The sequence below is a fragment of the Scleropages formosus genome, chromosome 5 (genome assembly GCF_900964775.1).
Source record: "Scleropages formosus chromosome 5, fSclFor1.1, whole genome shotgun sequence".
NCBI classification, from domain to species: Eukaryota; Metazoa; Chordata; class Actinopteri; order Osteoglossiformes; family Osteoglossidae; genus Scleropages; species Scleropages formosus.
Genome location: NC_041810.1, coordinates 13,350,373 through 13,370,778, shown reverse-complemented (window position 1 = coordinate 13,370,778; position 20,406 = coordinate 13,350,373). Strand labels below are relative to the sequence as shown.

The 20,406-nt window shown below is 46.4% G+C and overlaps 1 protein-coding gene across 1 annotated transcript; it reads left to right on the top strand.

The window, feature by feature from the left end:
• The first annotated feature begins 3,874 nt into the window (after window positions 1-3,874).
• b4galt1l (DP-Gal:betaGlcNAc beta 1,4- galactosyltransferase, polypeptide 1, like) lies at window positions 3,875-19,541 on the top strand. Its single transcript, XM_018759751.2, has 6 exons — window positions 3,875-4,981; window positions 8,271-8,506; window positions 13,253-13,440; window positions 14,517-14,639; window positions 18,134-18,238; window positions 18,637-19,541. The coding sequence occupies exons 1-6, from the start codon at window positions 4,696-4,698 to the stop codon at window positions 18,770-18,772; spliced, it is 1,074 nt and encodes a 357-aa protein (XP_018615267.1). The 5' UTR covers window positions 3,875-4,695; the 3' UTR covers window positions 18,773-19,541.
• The last annotated feature ends 865 nt before the right edge of the window (window positions 19,542-20,406 follow it).

The window sequence follows — 20,406 nt, the reverse complement described above, 5'->3', positions numbered from 1 at the left end:
TTTTAAGTCCAACATGTCTGTACCTATAACCCGTGATCCATGCACCCATAGCTATGTATCTTCTACGAAGATAGTTACGTGTATTCTTCTGTTTTCTGTTTGCTTGAGCAAGATTATTAATTTTCTCAGTCAGCTGGGCTCTCATACTCATAAACTATTACACAAAACTTGTAAGTTTTAAGTTTAGTTGGAATAATTTTAAACATGATAATACAGACTAATATGGTCCTGTCAAAGAGTGGGTCTACTTGAGAGATTAAACATTAAATTTCATCATATTTTTCGAGTTTGCTTTAGATCTGTTTTAAAGTATTAATTGTTCCTTTGTAGGGGGACGTGGTGGTGCGGTGGGTTTGGCTGGGTCCTGGTCTCTGGTGGGTGAGGGGTTCAAGTCCCACTTGGGATGCCTTGTGATGGACTGGTTCCTGTCCTGGGTGTGTCCCCTTCCCCTCCAGCCTCGCACCCTGTATTACTGAGTTAGACTCTGGCTCACCGTGACCCCTGCTTGGGACAAGCAGCTTCAGCTAGTGTGTGTGTGTTGTTCCTTTGTGTGAACAATACAGCTGAGGTTTATTTGCATATTTCTGTGAAATTTCTTTTGCATCATAGCAGCTCTGCCCAAAGAGTGACATATTACACATCAAAGGCACAAACATACAGAAATAGGAAAGAAAAGAAATAAGCTGAACAATACAAGGCTATGCTTTTCAAAGGAACACGTGAAAAGAAGGAACTGGTTATGTCCTTACCCACCTGTAACTTTATACTCTTTTGTCTTTATTCCAGGTTACACCCACATTTTATACTCTCACTGCTAGCTCTGCTTTCTTCTTGGTCTTCAGGATGGCAGCAAGGTGTTTACTAAAAAATTACTGCTCCCTAACCATGATGACACAGACTTTGCGGTTGGGATACAAGATATAAGTCTGAAGATACACATACACACACACCATCTGAAAGTGCTTGTCCTATACGGGGGTCGCGGGAAGCCGGAGTCTAACCCAGCAGCACAAGGCGTAAGGCCGGAAGGGGAGGGGACACACCCAGGACTGGACGCCAGTCCATCGCATGGCACCCCAAGCGGGACTCGAACCCCAGACCCACCAGAGAGCAGGACCCGGTCCAACCCACTGCACCCCCCTCAAGTCTAAACATGGTCAAGGAAAGTTTCAGAACAACAAAGTTAGACATAGATTGACTATAGTCAGATCTTACACACACACACACACACACACACACACACACACACACACACGCTGTCCGAAACCACTAGTCCCAAGCAGGGTTGTGGTGAACCGGAGCCTAATCCAGCAACACAGGGCGTAAGGCTGGAGGGGGGAGGGGACACACCCATGATGGGACACCAGTCCGACTGCATACCTGGTGTAAAGTGAGTCCTGTCCTCTCTTCAACTAACAGCCACTTGCCAGAATGAAAGGTAAGTGAGCCAAGGTCAACAAAGCCTGAAGGAAAGGTGCACATCTGACAGTCATGTACAGAATGAGCCAACAGCAAGGTTGGCCATTTCTGAGAATTTCAAAAGGACGTTTGAAATACCTCACAAAACAGCAAGATCCTACCAGGGATTTTCTTTTGAAATTTCTGGGTCAGGTCATGAGCTCAGTTTCTACTGTATGTGATGCTGTGGATAATGGACACATTAAACTACTTGAGGAGAGCATCACTAAAACCACCAACAGAAATGTGAGCCTGTCAGCATGGAGAGGGCAAGGGCTTTGACATTCAGTTCAGTCTTTAAATCGTTTAGCACGTTTCACAAAACTCAGAAAGCCTTGGATCTCAGGGAAAAAGTAGTTGTTCAGTTGACACATTAGTCCAAAGAAATGCACTCTTTTATTTGACATACCTGTGTTACATTTACATTTAACTGACAGTTCTCTCCAAAGTGACTTACAGTGTTATGTATTTACTTTATTATATAGCTAGGTAATTCTTTTTTTTACTGGAACAATTTAGGATAAGTACCTTGCTCAAAGTTAGTACCGCTGGAGATGGGATTCAAACCTGCAAACCAAAAGCAACAGCTCTAGTCAAAAAAGAACAAGCTGCTGTCTGTTTTACTGGTTCAGTTCAGCCAAGTATCGTTGGTTGAAGGTGTTAGGTAAATTAAGCATTATTATTATTACAATCTTTCTTCACTTGTAGCTTACCTATCATCATCCATCAATATCTGAGGAGGAAGAGCTGTAAATACTGAGTACAGAGCAATTTCTATGCGGTGGTCTGTGTTATTAATTAGTCGTTTAGCTTGTATCTAAAAAGACCTGAATCCATTTACACATCCATCCATCCATCCAGCCATCCATCCATTTTCTTGCCCACTTGCCCTACAAGGGTCGTGGTGGGAATAGGGAGAGCACAGAGGCCCAGACATCCCTGTCCCTCGCAACTTCCTCCAGCTCAACCCACGGGATTCCCAGCCCCTCCCAGGCCAACTGTGAGATATAATCCCTCCAGCGGGTCCTGGACCGACTTCAGGGCCTCGTCCCGGTTGGCCGTGCCTAGTATACCTCCAAAGGGAGGCGCCCAGGGGGCATCCTCATCAGATGCCCGAACCACCTCAACTGGCTCCTCTCAATGCAGAGGAGTAGTGGCTCTACTCTGAATTCCTCCCAGATACTCCTCACCCTGTCACGGAGAGTGAGTCCCACCACCCTGCGGAGAAAACTCATTACAGCAGCTCGTATCCGCGATCTTATTCTTTCGGTCATTACCCAGAGTTCATGGCCATAGGTAAGGGTGGGGACGTAGGCTGACCGGTAAATAGAGAGCCTTGCCTTATGGCTCAGCTCCCCCTTCACCACTACAATCCGGTAAAGCGACCACATTACTGCTGCTGCTGCTCCCAGTCTACAGCCAATCTCAGGTCCCCTTCTCCCCTTGCTCGTGAACAAGACCCCAAGATACTTAAACTCCTCCACCTGGGGCAAATTCTCTCCCCTTACCTGGAGGGGGCATGCCATCTTTTTCCATCCATTTACACAGTTGGATAGTTATACTGGTTCAGTTTAAGGTAAATACCTTGCTCCAGCAGTAGCAAGTTGGTCTTGGAACTGTAACATTCTGGTTACTATGGTACCCCCTTGTTCCTACAGGTATACACACTGTACATACACACACTTTCAGTGTGTAAGAGTGCTGATGGATAGTTATATAACAGTTCTTCAGGGTTAAAAAACAAGCAATTGTACTCTCGTGAAAAGTTTTCAGACTTGCTCCCTGCTCTTCTCTTATTACAACTCTGGTATATAGGCTGAAAATATGGCATATAGGAGTTCCTCAGCAGGCAGGGGGGCACGGTGGTGCAGCAGGCTTGGCCGGGTCCTGCTCTCTGGTGGGTCTGCGGTTTGAGTAATGCCTCAGGTGCCTTGCGGCGGACTGGCATCCCATCCTGGGTGTGTGCCCCCCCCAGCCTTGCAGCCTCTGTTGCCGGGTTGGGCTCCGGCTCCCCGTGACCCCTCCCCTCGGGACAAGCGGTTTCAGAATGTGCGTGCGTGCGCGTGTGTAACTGTAAGTTCCTCATCAGGGTTTTGTAATCCCCACACTGTCTGTTTAAATTAATTGGTCTCTGGTTAAATAATCGTTTACAGTCTAAAGAAATTCCATTTGTGGTTTGTCGGGGGGAGAAAAACTGAATAAATAACATGACCTTTGAGAAAAATCGCAGTTTTCATTCGAACCGAAAACAACACGCGTCAGCGGGAAAGGCGCAGCCACGGGTTCGAGCGCTGAGAGTGCGGATCCGCTAGGGGGCGCTGTTGTAAAACGAGCAACACTAAACCAAACACTTTGCCAAGTAACAACGTTACAGTAAGTGGGTCTAAGGTGGCCAGACCGAGCCACGAAGCACGCACGCACGCACGCACGCACGACTTAGACGCACCACAGAACCAACGAATTCCGTTGGAGGAACTGCTGGAGGAACCGAGCGGCTCAGGTGGTTCCTGAGGATAGACTAGTTCCTATATCCCACCCCCTCCTGCTCTTAACCACCCTTGACACCCGACACCCGGAAACCTGCGATCGCAGCCAAAAGCGAGTCCGTTAGAGCCGCGGCGCGAGCGGGACGGAGGAGCGACATCACAGCTGGATACAAAGTAACGAGCGGAAGAACATTTCGACCTTTTCCGCGACACTACCACGCTCTGAACGTAACGTTGTAACAGCCTACGAGTAACTTGACCTGAGATCTACAATTTCGCTACATGCCGCGGCAGATGTGCCGCCAGTTATGCCGCGAGCGCCCTTAACCCAGCTCTTGGATCTGAGATGATCTTTTATACAGGAGCTCTGAAGTTCACGCGGGGGTGATCGTCATGTGGAGATGACCGGTCGGAGCGCCCCAGGAACTCCGCTGGACCGTTAACTCCTATCGCGGACTCAGGGAGGGATGACTGCGGGATCCAGAGGCTGAAGAGGGAGACTAAAACTAAGCGCCACATTTAATCATTTATGATTTTTTTTTCAAGGGCTCTGCGGCCAAGTCTTACAACTCCGACACCGCGCTTAGAGCCCAGGCAGGCTGAGAAATCGAATCCTCGCCGAGTGAGGGCATGTCCACGTGTTCTCCCCACGGTCACGTCACGGTAACGGGATCGATCGATCGGCCGCTCGTTCACTCGACTCGCTCAGTTCGTACGTGACGTCGCTTTCGAAGCTCGCTTTCGCCGCACGATGCGCGATTCCTTGGGGAACTTGAGCTTACTGCAAAGAATCTGCACGGTGGTCGTGCTCCTCTGCTTCGTGCACATCTCCGTCACCCTCCTCTACTACCTTCGCACCCTGGACCTGCGCGGCTCCTTCCTGCAAAACCAGCAAGCAAACTCTCCGAGTCCGAATGAGGCGAAGGAGCCGGCGGGGGTGACCGAGGCGCACCGCTTGAGGTCTGCTTTGGGGTCCAATGTTTCCGGGGAGGCTGGGGGGGGACTCGAACCCTGTCCCGAGCGGTCGCCCCTTCTCGGTGAGTGTGCCCGATCTGGACCCGTCCCGTGTCGGTCAGTGTCTCTCAAGGTCTGTCTGTGTGCGTCTTATGATGATGTAAACGCCGGTCCAAGGTGACACTCATGTGTCCCTGAAAATGCCATGGAATCTGTTTCACTTTCCTGTTTCCAACATCTCAACTTCTTTCACGAAGTCAGTGCTGCCTTCGGTCCTGCTGACTCCTCCTGTCACCCGACTCCTTGTGAGTTATGTGTAAAAAGTGAAGAAAACACAGCTGTGGAGCTCGGAAATATTTACTCTACTTGAGGCCTTTACTGTTCATTGCTCTGCTTCGGCAGTTCGCCCTCCTGTTGCGTTAAAGTAGCGGATTGGTCTTCTGTTCAGGATGGTCAACGCTACCAGGTCGTGACCCCATGCGTGTGTGGAGTGCGTGCGCTCTTCTACACAGGAATGGTAGGATTTTGAGTCGATCTCTTGAGTTGTATGTTACTTTGGAAAAAGGCACCTAGGTGGATAAGTGTGATGTAAATGGTAGGTGATCATGATGTGTAAACTTCTCCAGAAGTGTCCTGAACTTCCATCTGCATGATGCTGGACTCCTGGGTTGGAGGACCAGCTTCTGTCATGGTGAAGGTCACTGACTTGTAACCTGAAGGTTGTTGATTCGAGTGCTGGGGCCTCTGTTGTAGTGCCTTTAAAAGAGGTTCTTGGCATCTGTCACATAATGTAGAGCTGTGTAAATGGTAAGATGTTTTTGACAAGTCTTTGTGAAGCAATTAAATAACTATAATGCAAATCAGATATTACTGGTCTAGCCAGTACTTCTCCAAAACACCCTTCAAAAAACTGGTTTGTCCTTTTAGTCAGCGCAGCTTAAGTCTGCTGGTGAGAACTAACATTACATTCTTTATATGCTCAATTTTGATAATGATATGGGTTTAATGTCTTAAAAATGGTATGCCATTTGATGTGTGGTTAAGCATTTAGCTCCCTGCCACACATGCTGTTTCCCTTATAGCAAGGGTTCTTATCCTGGGATCCAGAGATTCCTTGGAGGTCCAAAGGTGAGCTTCTTGGGGTCCATGTGCATGAAGTGCAGGCTTTCTTTAAAAATAATACTACTTAATTAAAAGTTAGAAATGAAAAACATTAATCAGAATCAGAATCAGAATCAGAACGAGCTTTATTGCCAAGTATGTTCGCACATACAAGGAATTTGTCTTGGTGACAGGAACTACCACAGCACAGACAGAATGACAATGACAAGACACAGATGAGAAGATAGAGTATGTGAGCAAGGGATAAAAAATATTTAAAAATATAAAGTACCGAATATACAAAAAATAGTACAAAAATAGTCGCTAGATACAAATGCAAGGGAGTGTAAGAGAAATGTGATAAATAGTTATAAATATAAATAGCATTATGTATTGCACGGTTTACTCTCTAGGGGAGAGATTTAGGTGTTCATGAGGTAGATGGCCTGAGGAAAGAAACTTTTCTTATGCCTGGCTGTCCTGGTGCACAGTGCTCTGTAGCGCCGGCCAGATGGCAAGGGTTCGAAGAGGAAGTGGCCTGGATGTGAGGGGTCTAGAATGATTTTGCTCGCCCTTTTACTGACTCTGGACGAGTGCAGTTCTTGGAGAGCTGGGGGGGATGTGCCGATGATTCTTCCAGCAGTCCGAACTATCCGCTGCAGTCTTCTGATGTCTGACTTCGTAGCTGAGCCGAACCAGACAGTTATAGAGGTGCAGAGGATGGACTCGATGACTGCGGAGTAGAACTGCATCAGTAGCTCCTGTGGCATGTTGAACTTCCTCAGCTAACATGGTATTACTATCTCTGACACAATCTCATGTGAAGGGATTAAATTTGAAGTTCAACAAAAAGTGCAGTACTTTCTGTAAATTTACACACACACACATTTTCAGAACCGCTTGTCCCATACGGGGTCACAGGGAACCGGAGCCTACCCGGCAACACAGGGCGTAAGGCCGGAGGGGGAGGGGACATACCCAGGACAGGACGCCAGTCCGTCACAAGGCACCCCAAGCGGGACTCGAACCCCAGACCCACCGGAGAGCAGGACTGCGGTCCAACCCACTGCGCCACCGCACCCCCTTCTAAATTTACATTTAAACATTTTTTTTTTTTATTTAGCAGACGCTTTACTCCGAAGTGACTTCCACACACACACATTTTCTGAACCGCTTGTCCCATACGGGGTCGCAGCCTACCCGGCAACACAGGGCATAAGGCCGGAGGGGGAGGGGACACACCCAGGACGGGATGCCAGTCCGTCGCAAAGCACCCCAAGCGGGACTCGAACCCCAGACCCGCTGGAGAGCAGGACCCAGTCCAACCCACTGCTCCACCGCGCCCCCAAGTGACTTCCAGCAAAAGTCAATTTACTTATTGAGACTTTTCTTGGAGGGGCCCATTCGACTTCATTGGGTTCTTAGAGGGTCAGTGGTCTAGAAAAAGTTAAGATCTTCAGTTTTATAGTAAGTGTTCATATTTATTAATTTCACATTAATTATGACCTGCTTGATACTTTGGGAGAATTTACAACTTTATTCATTGGCACAGCTGTAGATTTGAAAGATTTGTTCACAAAAGGGACCTTCTCAAGTGTATTAGGACAGAGGACAAATTCTTGTTCTAAGTCTGTCCCTAACTGCTACGCTACAGTACTTTGTGCTTATTTTATGTAGTATCCTTTCTTGGAATAGAGATTTTCACCTGGCTCGGTTCTGAATTCTGAGCTCTGCAACACAGGGACTCTATTGGTAATGGCATAGTTTGTTTTTGTACTGCCTTGTTTGAATTTCTTGCGCCACAGAGGTTTGGTTTACAGGATCAGTGTCTTTACTCTGTCTGAAAGTACCTGCTAACTGTTGGCTTCCCAAAGTTCTTCCTGGAAACACTCTTGTGATTCATCAGACATGCAGAGTCCTTTTGATCCAACCGCTGTTGTTCTTATTTTGAACTGAAAGAAGGAGAGTTGATTGTCCTTTATTCTCAGTGAAACTGGTAATAGAAACAATGAGGTCTAAAAGGCCTTTCTCATGAAAGTGCAGTTGTTGACTCAAGCTCACTGTTGACCTGCAGGACCATGACTTGCATGCATCCCTTACTGTCAACACACTTCAGGTCTTGAATCTGCTCTGATTAGGATGTTGGGTGGATTGGATGGGGTATAAGGCAAATGGATGTCGGTCTTCGTGGGTGGCTGAGAGATAATAAAATCACTGTGTTCATGGGGTCTTCTGTGTCCATGCTCCCCTCTTCCCCACCCCTTCATGCAGTGGGTCCACTGAGGATCGAGTTCTCCAATCCTGTGAGCTTGGACTTAGTGAGGAGCGAGAACCCCAGGCTTAGCAGCGGTGGACGCTACAAGCCCACTGATTGCATTGCCCTCCAGAAGGTGGCCATGATCATCCCCTTTCGCAACCGTGATGAGCACCTCAAGTTCTGGCTCTACTATCTTCATCCCATCCTGCAGCGTCAACAGCTTGACTATGGAGTGTATATCATCAACCAGGTAACATACCCACCTGGCTCTCTGGAACCCATTGCCTGTCTGAAATCTAGTGTTTTTTCCTGAGCTTTTGATTGTACTGTTACTTGGCGATTGCTCCACATGTCCTTTGTTGTTCTCTCTCTTAACCAGGGTGTGCAGCTGGAATGCAAATGATAGGACATGTTTAAAAAAAAAAAAAAAAAAGATTTGTTCTTATATCCTTCTTTTATGGCATTTTATCTGTTCCTTCATCAGTAACGATGGACCAAACTCCTTTTTTGATGGTGCAATAGTAATTGAGTGAAATTTCCTCATAGTTTTCTCTCAGATAACACAAGACTATCAAGGCATTAAACAATGTCTTCTGGAATTATGTTGAATTTTCTTGCAAAAAACGAATCAGCTCCGCTCTAATAGAATAAGTAGTTTAAGGAATAGAGTAGGGAATTACTCTGGACCCCTTCTTTGTTTCCCTTGTTGCATCCTGAGTTACACAGCTGTGATGCAGATTTGTAGGTTTGCAGTCATATATGTCAACCACTTAAAAAGAATATGCAAAACCGATGAAGATGAGGCCGATACGTCGTATCATTGTCCTCGTGTTGCTCCCGTGTTGTTTGCTTAAATGGAAGAAAGCTTTGAGAGTCTTATTTTTAACTGTGAACGCTTTTGTGTGTATACATGCGCTGAGATTGACCGCTTTCTCGTTCAGGGTATACCCCAATATCGCTAGCTTCTACCTAAATGTCATATGATGTAAAATTATATATTGACGACTGTATGGGTTTACCCAGTTCTTTTATTCTTCACACTGCCTGATTATACATTTATGTGTGTGTGTTTTTAATAACATAAGGGCTATTTCAAAGGTTGCCAACATGCATGACTGACATGCAAAAAACAAAGCCCACCTTTTGATACCAGCCACCAGGATTTCTGTTTCCTTATGGCAGGGCTTCTTATCCTGGGATCCAAAGGTTCCTTGGCTGGCATCTATTTTAATTCTACCTGGGAAGCCCTTCCTATGGGGCGGGATCTGTATTATTCTTATTATTATTTTATTTTTTTATAGAGCACTCTTCTCACGCAGTGACACAGAGCGCTTTAACACAGACATAAGGCAAGAAAAACAGATACAAACAAAGAAGACGGTCAACTAATGGCTACCATAATGAAGAACTTATTATAGAGCTACAAGTATACTTACTGGCCACCGGGGAAAGAAACAAAAACTCCCAACTGAAGGTTGAGGGGGGAAAAAAAACCTCTGGGGGTCCACAGGCCAGTGGTTGCCCACCCCTCCTGGGCATTCTAGAAAGTAACAATTAGTAAGCCAGTGTTTAACAAGTAATTATAATAAATATAAAAATAAAATGCTGTCTGAGCATTAGGCCCCTTGCATCACATTCCTCACTGTGATATGAGCCAACGCAGCGCGAGGCAAGATGCTACTTGCCTTTTACAGTTTCGATTTTGTGGTTGAGGAGGCAAGGAATTGTTTGCGAGAAGGGATCGTTGATGTTCGGCTTTCACAGCTCCGTTGCAACCATCCACCTGTCTGTATTTATCCCTCGGCGTTCCCTCAAGGAGCGTGTGAACAAAGCCAGTGTTGCTAGTAAACAGGAAGCTCTTGTTTTCCCAGGTTACCAGCACTGCCAAGTCCTTGAGTCCTGGTTTTATGGCTGCCATGCAACAAGTTAGTAGGACTGGGGTGGGGCAGCAGCAGCTCAGTCAGGTGGTCTCATTGAATAGGCGCATGTACGGAAGTCCGCAGTTAGACAGTTCCACTGTCAGTAGATATAAATAACATATGAATAACGGCTCTGCTACACATTTACTCTGTTTGGAGCTGCTGCTTCAATCACTTGCGAATTCAAACCTGTCTCTGCTCCTTGGCAATGGATTCTGGGCAGGAGAGGTTCACGCTGGAGCTCCTGGGAAGCCACTCATTTCTCCCCACCACCAGCTGCCTCGGGCGCTACTAACAGGTGCTGATGGATCATTTTCAACTTTCCTCTGCTTGTCTTCTACTGAGCAAACAGAACCCGTGTGTTTCGCTCAGTGGGAGAGGCGTGGAAGTTAGTGGCCCCCAGTGATGAGTGTGAGACGCACCCTTGTGAGCCCCAGACTGACCTGCGCAGCTGCATCAGCCTCGCTGCGTCCTCCTGGTGAATCTGCTCTGAATCTGCTCAAATTTTCTCTTTTTCTTCTTCTCTCTTGTCCTTCCCCTTGTTTTCCATTCTTATTTTTTTTTTTTGTCATCTTCTCTTTCTTCCACCACTCTGATCCAAACCATCATCACAGCAACACCCTCCACCCTACCAACCCCACCCCTACTTCCTGTGTGTGTCTGGCTTATCTGTAGCTTATGGCGGTGGCGGGAGTAGGAGGAGTTCAGACCAGCGGCCTATCTCCTTGAGCCTTTCCTGTGACCCAAGTGCTCCGATGCCCGGGTCATAACATGGGCCTCTTCCTCCTTCCTTCCCCTGGGGACATCTTGCTCAGTGAAGCTTGTCCGGGCCACCCTCTTCGGCAAAGAGCCTGGATGGAGACGGTCGGCTTTTCCTCAATAATGGGTGATGGAGACCAAGCTGATGCTGCCATCCTGGAGGTCGTCTGTCTAAACTCCTGGATGCAGACATGACCTTCCGCTGTCCCACCCAGGGTTCGCTCGGTTGGTCTACCATGTCAACCCTTTCCTCTGACTTTCTGCAGCCAATCCAGCCCACCCTCTTCAGCACGAAACCTGGATTTCCAGATTTTCCTCTCGATCTTCTGCATATTTTCTGTATTTACAATTGTTATACACTGAAAAGTACATTTATGTGAAAGCAGGGACCAAAAGACATGAGTGGCGAACAGTCGGCCGTTCCTGATTATCATAATGGCTTGCTCGCTCTCGCAGAGGCTTCACGTGGGAAAGAACGTGGGTCGGATTTCTCGAGGGTCACAAACGTCAAACCTGTCGGATTTTGTGTGCGAAATCTGGCTGTGGGGTTTTTCGGATAAAAAGCACCGTGCGGCTGCTCGCTGGGAGATCTGGGAAATGTAAGTAAGGCGGGAATGGTGGAAGTGGAGCGGAGGCAGAGCACTCCTACGGTGGGCCGCCTTTATGTGGCAAGGGACGTGACCTTTGAGCATCCGTGTTTGCTTAGCATAAACGGTGGCATGCCTGTCTGCCACATCACAGGTACTGTGTCTACATTGTGACACAAGCCTGGCAAACGGATCGCATCTGCACCCGTAGGAACGGCCAACTTCCTGAAATTATTCCCGCGAGCGCAACGTCACCCCTGATTCAGCCACAGGAAGGATCATAGGGGGTACAAACCCACCAACCTTGTGTACAGTAAACAGCGTACATTGCGCTTAAGTCTGCTGTCACATTACTTACAGGATTTGTTGTCCCAGAATGGTTTAGTTTGTGTATTTTGGTCACGTGGACAGGATTTACCTGTGGAAAATTGGACACGAGTCTGGGTAGCGGCATTTGCATCTGAAAACACAATGATTTTGATGGAGTGCGAGACCTTTGGGCTTTCAGTAGTCAGTAGCAGGATGTCATGCTTCATTATGGGCTCAAAGGAAGTAAAATCATTGATAAAAATGAGAAAGCCTTGAAGAACTGGGGACAGCTGGTAGTGTGGTGGTTAGAGCTGCTGCTTTTGGACCCGAAGGTCGCAGGTTCGATTCCCACCTCTGGCTGTAGTACGCTTGCACAAGGTACTTGACCTAAATTGTTCCCGTAACATTAACCGGCTGTATACATGGGTAAATAATTGTACGTACCTTAAGTCGCTTTGGAGAAAAGCGTCCACTGAATGAATAAAGGTAAATTACCCACTCGTATCAAGTGGGCAATGTGTTGGTATGGAATCCTGGTTATTATCCCACTCCCTGCTGCAATATCCTTGAACACCCAGGATTATTTCAGTAATGCCATGCTACATGAATGGGAAAATGGTTGAATACTTCATAGTGATAGCGGGTGTGAGGGCATGGTGGCGCAGCAGGTTTGGCCTGTGCCTGCTCTCTAGTGGGTCTGGGGTTCGAGTCTCACTTGGGATGCCTTGTGTCAGACTGGCGTCCCATCCTGGGTGTGTTCCCCCCCCCTTTGGCCTTACGCCCTGGGTTGCCGGGTTAGGCTCTGGCTCATCGTGATCCCGCTCAGGACAAGGTGTGTGTGTGTGTGCTTTGTAGTGTAAAAGGCAAAACATTGCAAGACCTCTTTGACAGAAGTGTTTGCTCAATAAAGAATTAATACTATCTTATAGTTATTGCTATAATTAGTATTATTATATTGTTATTAGTTACAGACGTACATGTGGCATGTTCTCTGCAGGTCGGAGCATCACGCTCTTCATGCTTTTTCTTCATGTTTAACTTCTGATTTCATTGATTCATTTGAATGACACTTTTCTCCAAAGCATTTCGCAAGGATGTACCCATTTATACAGTCGAGTAAATTTTCCTGCAGCAATTGAAGCTAAGCACCTTGATCAAGGCCATTACAGCAGGAGGTGGGATTCAAACGCAGCTCCTTCGAGTACAAGGCACCAGCTCTAACCACTGTGCAGCCAGCAGCTGGTTTTAGTTTACATTTCATTTTTAAAATTTGCCTTATTATTTTCATCCAGGAAGAAAATTAGCGCACATTTTATAATAGTTGAGAAAGAGTTTATTCCACTTTGGGACCTGGATAGGCCATGATGGGGCATTAGTGGATTGTACTGACACTTTTCTCCCTGTTCCCACGGGACCGTGAAGGGTGGAGAAGAGGCCTTTAACCGGGCAAAGCTCCTGAACATCGGCTACGCTGAAGCCCTGAAGGAGTACGACTACGACTGCTTCGTCTTCAGCGACGTGGACCTTATCCCCATGGACGATCGCAACACCTACAAGTGCTTCAGCCAGCCTCGGCACCTGTCCGTTTCCATGGACAAGTTTGGCTTCAAGTACGGCCTATTAGCTCTTTCTCTAAACGTCTGAACTATGTACTCTGTCCTGTTGGAAAGGCCCCCATGACTCTTCTACTGGCTCAGCGAGTTTATACATCTGCATTCAGAGATAAGCAGAGTTCAATGTGTAGTAGGTCTCTGTCTCTGTTTGATTCCAGTAATGGTCTGTGTGGACACTGGAGATATGTCATGCCTGGGGATCAGGAAGTGAATTCACCCTTTGTAAGCTCACCATGGGTGTGATGCAATTCCAAACACTTCTGGTCAGGAAACCTGCCCACATATGAAACAGGGTTTTACCACAGTCCTGTAGATTTTATACCTCAGTCTTTAATTATTGCCTGATGAATTCCTGAAATTTCAGATATGGAGGACTTAATGCCCACTTTGCTCTACCAGTATGACAGTTAAAGAGCTGAAACTGAGTGAAGATGAATTTCACAGAGTCTGACGATGGGGTTCCGCACCCCTGAAATACAACGGTGCTTTTATGGTTCACAAACAGAATTTAATTTGCATTACTGAATCGCTGTTGATGTCGAAGTTGATTTGATTAATACTGAAGGGTTGCCAAGGGTGGCACTATGGCACACTAGGTAGTGCTGGTGCCTCACAGCACCTGAACAACCCAGGTGCAGGTTTGAAATCCAGCTCAGGTCTGCGTGGATTTTGCATGTCCTCAGAAATGTCTGTGTGGGTTTCCACCATGTGCTCTTGTTTCCTCTCACAGTCCAAAGACGTGTTCTAGGTCACTTGGTGACTCTAAAGTGCCAATAGTGTGTGCCTATTTGAGTGAATATATACGTGTACGACTGGCCTGCGATGGACCAATTTACCCTCCTAGCCTAGTGCCCGTTGAGTCTGAGATGGGCTCTGGACTGCCAAGACCCCGTTAAGCACGAGTGGTTAAGAAATGTGAGTGGTTGAGGGTTCCATTATCTTTGCAGCCCAGGATTTTTCAGGCTTTGAACTGCTACAGTACAGGATGTAGTATAGTATTTGAGATGCACGTAGGGTAGGAGCTACGCTTTTCTTCACTCCTCCCTCCCTAAGTTTCCCTTCCTCGCTCCTAGGCTGCCTTACAACCAGTACTTTGGGGGCGTGTCCTCGATGAGCAAGCAGCAATTCCTCAAAATCAACGGCTTCCCGAACGACTACTGGGGCTGGGGAGGCGAGGATGACGACATCTTCAACAGGTACGGAGGTCCGAGTCACGTGCACGCTTGTCACCTCACGACTGCCGCTTAGCCTTAAGAATCCTGCATCACTTCAGAAAGAACGGAGAACTAGCATTTTTATAAAAACTAACTTGAACAAATACCGACTGCAGATAGGGGTGGAAATCCACATTCCTTCAGTCTAGGAGAAAGGATAATGAGTTGTGAAGGACCTTATGGGTCTCGGGTTTCAGCAGGAAAGAGTAACAAAGCAGGTGTCCCTCATCACGGACCAGCTGAAGACTGGTGTGGTCATAGCCTCATTGTCACGATTCGTTCATACGCCTTTTTCCTGCAACTGTTTGAGTCAGTCTTTGAGGGCACTCCTCCTTCTTCCCCGCTGTGGATGAACAGCATTGAAAGCACTGGCTCAGTCTGTTTCCACAAGAAGTCTGCCTGGTTGCTCGTGTGAGCCCAAAAGAGGAAGCGGAGCTTCGGAGGATGCGTTTCAGAAGTGTGAAAAATTACCTTAAAAAAATGGTCTTTTTTCCACATTTCCCCAAATCAGATATTTTGGAATTATGAATGTACTAAAACATGTGGTTTACAGTCTTTGAAAGTATAATGGTTCACTTTTTATCACACCAGCTTGATACGCACCAGCAGATGGTTGGGTGACTCATGTATCATCAAGTACTTCATGCGGCTCACGCTGCACCCAAGAGAGTGGTTTGTTTGAAAAGGCTTTGATTATGCTCTTTATGCGATTTGGCAAGAAGCCAGTGACCTGGATAAGTAACAGGGGAAAATTAGATTAGACACTGTGTATGTTTACTTACTTAAATAAAGTGTGGAAATTGGGAATCAACCCAAAGCGAAACAGTTCTTTCCACTTTCTAGAAAAACCTGTATGAGTAGCAGTGGGACAGAGAGCACAGTGCAACCGCTGAAATATCTACCTGCTTTTCCCGAACGTTAACTCAACCTTTCTCTCTTAAAACACCCTATAGACGCTTATGGATCCATACGCTAAAGATACTCATGGCTTTGGAGGAAATAGGATCGCAACCAATAATCTGTAAGAAAAGTGGAAGAAGTTTAAACACTCAGACCCCTGCCTTTGCATTTAAATCACCTGCAAGTTCAAATATATTCTGTTTAAATACTCTGCATGTGGGGAACATGAGCAGGAAATTTCAGGTTGACATCTGAAACCATTTAAATTGTGTGGACATATTTATAGGCCTTTCTAGCCCTATTTCTAGATCTGCTGTTATTTTTTTTTTCCCGCAGATTGAGTTGACATCCACACAAGTTTGGTAGGTGTGCAGAACAGGGAAGATATGGGGGGGGGGGGGGGAGAGAAGCCTGGGAGAATTTTATGAGCCCCGGTACAGAAATACCGTTCACATACCAAAACCTGTTAGGAAAACATCCTAGAGGCAGCTTCTTCTGGGATGGAAAATAAAGGAAATGCCAAACAATATCCGGGGCTGTAAAAAGTGCTTCCTTTTGTTTAGGAACCGCTTCAGTCCTTTTCGGAATGCTGTTATGTCAATTCTTGCTGTATTTTACTGTCTCGAAATATGCAAAAGTAGCGCGGAAACGGTTTTCACACGACAGGGCGCACCTGGCCGTCCTGCGACGGCTCCGTGTTGGCCGCCAGTACCACGACTGTGCCGAGCAGTTGTCGCGAAGACGGCTCCCGCGAAACGACTACACGTACCATTACCGATCACCGTGTTTGACAGCTGGCATCGCGAAAAGTGAGCTGTATGCAAACAGTTATTTCCACACAAAATCAGCGGGGGGCCTCCTTTGGCTTTCTTTAAAAATAAACCCATCCACATGATGGGAAAAGTAACAAAGGGGGAATTAGTAGGTCGTGCTGCTTTTTTGCCTGCTCAGGAGTCCGTGTTTTGTCCTTTGGTCTTCGGGACTATGAGCGCTGAAAAATTGTACGTTCTTGCGCACGATGGAATTTGGGTATCTGGTTTGACCTCAGTGAAACTCCGCTGATCGGCAGTTATGATTCAACATAAGAAAGGAAAGCCCTGCAAAGGGTGGTGAAAACCGCCCAACGCATCGTTGGCACACAATTACCTGCCATTGAGCTTCTTCGCCGCAGCAGATGTTTGCGCGGAGCACAAAAACATGATCAAGGACTCCTCACATCCCAGTCACAAACTGTTCAACCTCCTTCCATCCGGGAGAAGATACAGGGCCATTCGCACCGGAACCAGCAGGTTCAGGGCCAGTTTCTTCCCTACGATCATCACCCTATTGAACTCCACACTTCACCATTAGGTCACTGATGTCTCACTGATGCTTTACTGTTTTTTACTGTTGTTCACTGCCTGTAATCATCATGCGGTTCTGCTCCACCCCTGTATTTCTGGTGTTATCGCTATATAATAATAATAATTATAAATTCCTATTTTTAACTGCACTTGTTCATTTGCACAATTCTACTATTTGCACTTCTGGTAGATGCTAAACTGCATTTCAACTGCATTTCGTTGCTGCGTACCTGTACTATGCAATGACAAAGTTCTATCTTTCTATCTATCTATCTATCTATCATATCCCCCCCCCCCCCCGTGTAGCTGCCTTTTACAAGTGATAATTTCTCATGATGTTTAGTTCTAATGTAACGTTACTCTAAGCTCTGGTCTTGTTCGGTGTTCGCTCCGGTAAGAACAGCACTCCATTAAAATGAATTAATTTACTGCGAGCTGCAGTTTGAATGTACTTTGGCATAGACAGGTGAACAAGGCAAATGAAACGTTTTACAGATTGAAACTGCATTCATGCAGCTTGAATGTAATCATGTTTTTATGTCATTTTTATGCGGCAGAGCAATGATTTAAAATTTTTTTTATCTAGGTTTTTCATATTTTAAGAATTAAGTTTTTGTTATGCTAAAGAAATATACACCTATAGTTTTTTTTTCTCTTTACTGTGCCCATGTACCAAGTGTGTGTGACTATACTGCAGAGCTGTACAGGATTTAGGGTTGTTGTCGTGGGTGGATTTCATAAGCAGAAGGTGCAGGGGAGACACGACAGTTCCTGTTACAGGAACCTACACGGCATCATGACAGCCTGTCGCGTACCGCTGTCCACTGTACGGCGTTTGTGTGATCGACGCCCTCGCCGACTTCTGTTCCTCTCGTGTTTCTTTCGTGAACTGAAACGTGACCCACCGCTCTAGTCGGACTCAAAGGGGCATAAGTTTGTTTTTTTTTCTTTTCCATTGTCGGGCTCGACAAGTATCACGGTTGGAAAGCAGATACTCCCCACTGGAGTATCAGGTGTCAAGTGTCTGAGCTCTTAAGAATTAATGTATAACGTGTTCAGTTGCAAAGAAGACAAACTGCAAGGTTGTCCAGCTATCACTTGTCCCATGGTACTGCCATAGGCTGGTCTTCCCTTTCCCAGGACACTCTGATTTTAACCATTCTCAGTTTGTGCCTATAAATGTCCTGGTTCCAGGACACTCTGAGGTTAACCGTTCTCGTTGGGTTCTTCCAGGCTGAGCTCCAGAGGGATGTCCATCTCCCGGCCCAGCGGTGAGATCGGAAAGTGCAGGATGATCCGACACGACCGAGACAAACAGAACGAGCCTAATCCCCAAAGGTACGCCGTGCTTGTCGCTACGCTACGCCCGTCACCGTCTGAAACGGGACCCAACAAGCCTAGAGCTCCGAGGTCTGGGAAGGGCCTCCCTTGGCTCGGCACGGGGCTTCTCCGGGCAGCGATTGTGGGGGGCCGCTGCCTTGCGCAAACGTTGTGTCATTTGGGGTAAGGTTGCCTGTGTGTGTGCTCTCGCAGGGAGAATACAGGTGAAACTTTACACTCCACTGCTTAAGGATCTATGCTGGGAACTGTGTCTGTGTGTGTTGCTTATGCATAAGCACAGTGAATTGCGATGAACCGATTGCAAATGGCAGTGCTGCTGCCTGGGTGCAAATGTCCTGATCCATTAGCTCCCAGCCCCACACACATCATTTCCTAATACATCATTTGCATTGCAGATTTGACAGAATCGCACACACCAGGGAGACAATGAACCGCGACGGCATCAACTCCTTATCCTACAAAGTCATCAAGGTGGAGAAGGATCTGCTGTTCACGAAGATCACGGTGGACGTCGGAAAACCCCCAGCGTAACTTCCACCAGAAGAGGATGCGGACAAGCATCCAGACTTTAAAAACATACTTTTTTTTTTTTTTTTTTTTTCCTTTCTCCTCTGTGAATGCAGTAACCAGATGTGCCTTGACATAAATCAGGAGACTGATCCTATAAATCAAGATGCTTGACATTTCCAGGATCTGTCTAAAAACGTGCGAGCTGTTCTTCCATGTTGACTTCGATCCTTCGCACAGCTGAATTTTAAATGCCGTTTTCACGCTAAGTTCCTCTTGCCGTCCCGTCCGAATAAGGAAGGGACTTCTGCTGGAGGGGTTCTGCAGGAACCCCACTGAGAGGTGCCTGACAAGCCTTTGCGGCACCCTGTGAAGTCAAAGTAACAGTCCTTAAAGAGATTCATCATCATGGACTCATCCTCCACTAACAAGCCAAAGCCCAGTCTCAACTTTTTCTCCTTTGGATGACACTCATTCTTCTATTTTTGACTTCCTTTCAGATAATTGCTGTGAAATTCGTAATCCTGTCTTAGATCGAAAGCACAGGATTATGTGCGTAATTTGTGTGCTTTTCAACGTACTGGTCTCTTAGTGTACTGTGATTTAGTCATTGGTTTGTTATGTGATGGAGCTGCATCGGTTGTCAAACTGCCACATTTTGAAGAACATCTTGTCGGCCTTGTGACCTTTAGTCTTGCAGTTGATGTCTGCTGGTGTTTACATAGAGTAGAAACGCATTTACATGCACAAAGCATCATTAGTGGAATTTGAAAAAGCCAAAACATATATATGTGTGTATATATATATATATATATATATATATATATATATATATATATATATATATATATATATATATATATATATATACAGCGAGCTGGAGCCTAACCGGCAACACAGGGCGCAAGGCTGGAGGGGATGCACCCAGGATGGGACACCACTCCATCACAGGGCACCCCAAGCGGGACTTGAATCCCAGACCCGCCAGAGAGCAGGACCCGGCCAAAGCCGCTGTAGCACCGTGCCCCTCAACATATGTATGATCAAAGAAGACATCCAGGACAACCATCTCAGAAACTGAGAATGGGCTATTTAATTCCCCTCAGTCTTTCTTGTGTGCATCATGCATCAGACACAATATTTTCAGTTTTGGCTGAATGGCTCAATATTGAAGATACGGTTGACTTTTCCAGCCGTTCCGTCCCACATGGTCATATCGTTGCCTTGTGCCCACGTTAGCTGAGAGATCCACAGCTTTTTATGATGTTGCAGAGATGAGTTCACTGCAGGTAAACCATAGAGGTGAATGTCTTTGACTCGCATCTTTACTTGTGTGGGGCCACTGTGGCTATAATAGCCATGTCTGTTATGTTTACTGGTAAACATAAACCATGGCCCAGTAATGTAGAAAGGTCACCAAGCAGTTTGGTATTTGGAGTACGTTCAGAGCCCCTTGTTCCTGCAGCATTTTGAGGTGTCCTTTGAGCTTAGTGGCAGAGAAAGAAGACGGGGGAAATGTGCAAGGAGCCATGTAAGGTAAACAAACAAGCAGATGAATGTCAAACCAAAAGCTGCTTTTATTAGTTACTGGAGTCTGAAGGTGTTCTCGTGTCTCTTTAGTGTTTAGTTCGGCTCATAGTTGCACAATCTCTTCAGTT